Source organism: Arachis ipaensis, chromosome B01 (assembly GCF_000816755.2).
Source record: "Arachis ipaensis cultivar K30076 chromosome B01, Araip1.1, whole genome shotgun sequence".
NCBI lineage: Eukaryota > Viridiplantae > Streptophyta > Magnoliopsida > Fabales > Fabaceae > Arachis > Arachis ipaensis.
In genome coordinates, this window is record NC_029785.2 from 9640603 (window position 1) to 9644469 (window position 3867).

At 35.4% G+C, this 3867-nt stretch overlaps 1 protein-coding gene across 1 annotated transcript; it reads left to right on the plus strand.

The window, feature by feature from the left end:
• Window positions 1-3867, plus strand: LOC107622878 (inosine triphosphate pyrophosphatase). Its single transcript, XM_016324978.2, has 8 exons — window positions 1-362; window positions 462-526; window positions 647-710; window positions 800-809; window positions 2575-2606; window positions 2711-2823; window positions 3017-3093; window positions 3430-3867. The coding sequence occupies exons 1-8, from the start codon at window positions 242-244 to the stop codon at window positions 3545-3547; spliced, it is 600 nt and encodes a 199-aa protein (XP_016180464.1). The 5' UTR covers window positions 1-241; the 3' UTR covers window positions 3548-3867.

Here is a 3867-nt window from a genome sequence, read left to right on the forward strand (position 1 = left end):
TAAAAAATTCAAATGATAATTTTAAAAAAAGAAAAAGAAAAAAAAGAAAAACCCCTAGTTTGAGTGCGGTTTGCCACTTCTCTTTGATTTGATGCAAAGCATTGCTTGCAGGCACCACCATAGCCACTCCCAATTCCGAAGGAGTCAAGTATTCCACTCTACTCTGCTGGTGTGTGGTTCGCTTTCTACCTTCTAACACCAGAAACAAAATCAAATCTGGAAGAAGATTTGGTTTCGCGAAATGGCTTCTGGATTGGTACTTTCACGTCCTGTTACTTTTGTGACCGGCAATGCCAAAAAGCTTGATGAAGTTCGTGCCATCTTGGGCCAGTCAATTCCATTTCAGTCCCTCAAACTTGATTGTAACACTTCACTCTTCCCTCTAATTTCGTTTAATTTATCCCTTTCTTCTGTTTGTTTTATGTTTTTATTCTTACAAGGGTTTTGTTTTGTTTTTGCAGTGCCAGAGTTGCAAGGAGAACCTGAAGATATCTCCAAAGAGAAGGCTCGTTTGGCTGCTGTTCAGGTATCCACTCACAATCTGGTTTTCACTGATTCCATTATGTGTGTGATTTTAGGGTGGATTTTCTTTTTTACCTCAATTTTTTAACCTTTCTGATGGTTTGGTTTTCTAATTTATGTAAAGGTTAATGGACCTGTGTTGGTTGAAGACACTTGCCTTTGTTTCAATGCCTTGAAAGGTCTTCCAGGTTGGAATAATTTTCTTGTTTTACATGATTCTAAGTTGGGAGTATTCAACCTGATACTGATTTTGTTTGAATGTTTTAATTTTTTACAGGGCCTTACATGTAAGTTCTATTTCACATTTTATCATCATCTTAAGGTACTCTCCTTTTGGGTTCGTAAAAAGTGTTGTTAATTTTTATATTTGTTCTATGAGACCAATACCTTGATACTGTGAAAATAAATGAATAAGGAAAAAGGACGATTTGTCAAAATTGGTTGAAAATACTATGGTAGATTGACGAATGAAAGCAAGGGGTCAATTTGTAACATTTAGGAATGGGTTCTCCTCTATGTAAGGATAGCTGCTGAAATGAGCACTGTGCCACTGTGTCAGATTGTTCATATCAAAATTTAAACCCACTATTATTTCTTGATTATAACTCTGTGATGGTAGTACTAGACTGCTGGTTCTTTGTCTTGGTAAGGGAAATCACTATATGCTACCAAGTTCTGTTTGATTCACCATTTGCATATGATTCATTTGTTCTGGTAGTATTATGACCGTATACATCATCCAAATGGTTAAGAAAATGTTTTATCTTGTCAGTTTTTATTTCAGTCCTGAAATTAGCTCTTTCTATCTGCGGAGCCGAGAAGTTGTACAAGCGGTCTTAAGGTTAATTATATTTCTTAAGGGGTCTAGGCTCAATGTTGATGAATTTATTTTAAGTACATACTCAAAGTGGATCTATTGTGTACATTAAAGTTGGAACTTCTACTTGACGCAGCCTTATTTGCAGTGTTCCAATTGTACGATAGCACAATGATTATCTTTTGTTTCCCACCTCCACTTGACTTTCTGAAATTTGATTTCCTCCTCTTCCCTTTTTCTAAATCAGCCAAATTCCACGCCGTCTTCTTCCTTCCGATGATAAGTGATCTTTCGCATATGTTTTTGGATAGACTTGTTCCAGTGGAGTTACTGAATACTTTTGAACAAGGGTTGAATCAAGAGTGCTATGCTTTATTATTCACCATGTGTGTAGAAATGCATTTTCACTGCAACGACAAACCCATCTTCCTACTAACTCGGGCTTGTTACATGGATTTTAGTTTGGACTTGGGCTTGAAACTGTATTATAAATTCATGATCTTATTCTATCCTTGATCATTCTTAACAGTGTCCAATATGTCAGTTTTAGACTCCACCTAGGGAATGCATAGCTAATCCAATCCTTTCCACAATTTTGACATTTCTAATCATATTCATCCCAGTTTCTCCCATCCATTGTGACTGTCTGTGCGCATGATTAGAATTCTGCAGTCCAACATTCTTTGATTTTAATTCAATAAAAGTTTACCTTCTAGGACCTATTTGAATTGAATATACTAGCCAATAATCGTTTAGGGCCTATTTGGGTAAAAAGAATTTAAGCGCTTGTGTGTAAAGAACTAAACTTAATTTGCGAATGAGTTCTTTTGTGTTTGAATATGTGGCGACAGCCACTTCTTTTTAGCGTTTTAAATACTTCTTAAGAGGCTAAATATTCTACTTCTCAAAAATCACTAAAGAGTTTTTGGGAGGGTTAAGATGTATAATCGAACAGGGAAAAATGTTAGAAATGTGAATTTTAACTTATAACAACCATTGAATGTATAGCTAGCTGAACGACTTAAGTCTTAGACTTAGTCAATACAGAAACTAGTTTTTTTATCACTAAGAAGTTGGATTATATTAATATATATTATTCATATGTGGATCTACGACGACCCCACCTAGGGGCATAAGGCTTTGTTGTTGTTGTTGTTGTTGTATTCATGCGTGGATCTACCTGAGGTTATATGCAATCTTTTGTCATAGTCTAATGAGTTTGATAAATCATGCAGCAAATGGTTTTTGCAGAAGATTGGTCACGAAGGTTGTCCCTAAGCTGTCTTGTTCTGAATTAACTTTCACTTCTTTGAGTGCCTTTCTTCAGGATATCTCAGAATCTGATCTACTCATTTTCAACTTATTTTCCAGGTCTCAACAATTTGTTGAGGGCATATGATGATAAATCAGCTTATGCCTTATGTGTATTTTCCTTTGCGATTGGCCCGAATAGCGAACCTATCACATTTGCTGGAAAAACTCCGGTATCGCTCTGAAATCCCATATGCTGTTTCTGTCTACCATATATTATACACATTTTCTTTGAATTGGCTGTCATGTTAGTAAACAAACACGAATCTTATTATTTTTTGAAGTTGCAAAAGCGAATAAATTCAGTTACGGAGTTCCCATGCGTCACTTGATGTTTTGCTAACTCGTGTTTTGCTGTCATGACAGGGGAAGATTGTTCTTCCAAGAGGACCCACTGATTTTGGATGGGATCCAATTTTTCAACCCGATGGCTATGAGCAAACGTAATTCGAACTATTCTCTTGTTTTTAATTCTTTTTTATAACAAAAGTAATAGAGCTAGAAATTTCTCTGAGGAAGTGTGTGGTTTGTGAAAAGTTTTCAAATTTCTAGGAATCTTACATTGTAAAAACATTGTTCTAAATTCCCAGAAATGTAAAAACATTGTTCTAACCACACGCTCCCTGAGGGTATTGGGGAAGAGGGATGACAGGTAAGGAAGAGACCCTAAACTCGAATGAGATATGCAAAAGATAACCACTAACTGTGTTCAAATTCTCCTTTTTTTGTCATGCTTCTTTGTTACAAAATGCTAATCTATTAAAATTTATCCCTTCTAGGTATGCAGAGATGCCCAAGGAGGAGAAGAATAAAATTTCCCACCGCTTCAGATCTCTTGAACTAGTGAAGTCATATTTTGCTGAAGCTGGATATGCATTTCAGATCAATAATGTCTGACACAGCTTTTGTTGCCATTGAGGTTAGATTATAGGTTGCAAGAACTTTATGAAATTTGGTTCAGTTTTTGGCTAGTTGCAAGTTGCCATTTCTTTGTTAGACTTGAATATGGGAAATGAAATTTGAGTTCAACAATAGAAGAATCAACAATCGCTGAAATTGACAGCAAACTTGGATTTCTAGCAATATGGAAATCATTTGAACATATTAAAAGGTAGCTTTCTATGTCATTTATCTTTAATAGAGAAAAATTCTAAAACTCTAGTATAAATTAGACACATTGTATAATATTAAAAAACCTATGAGGCCTTGTATTATCA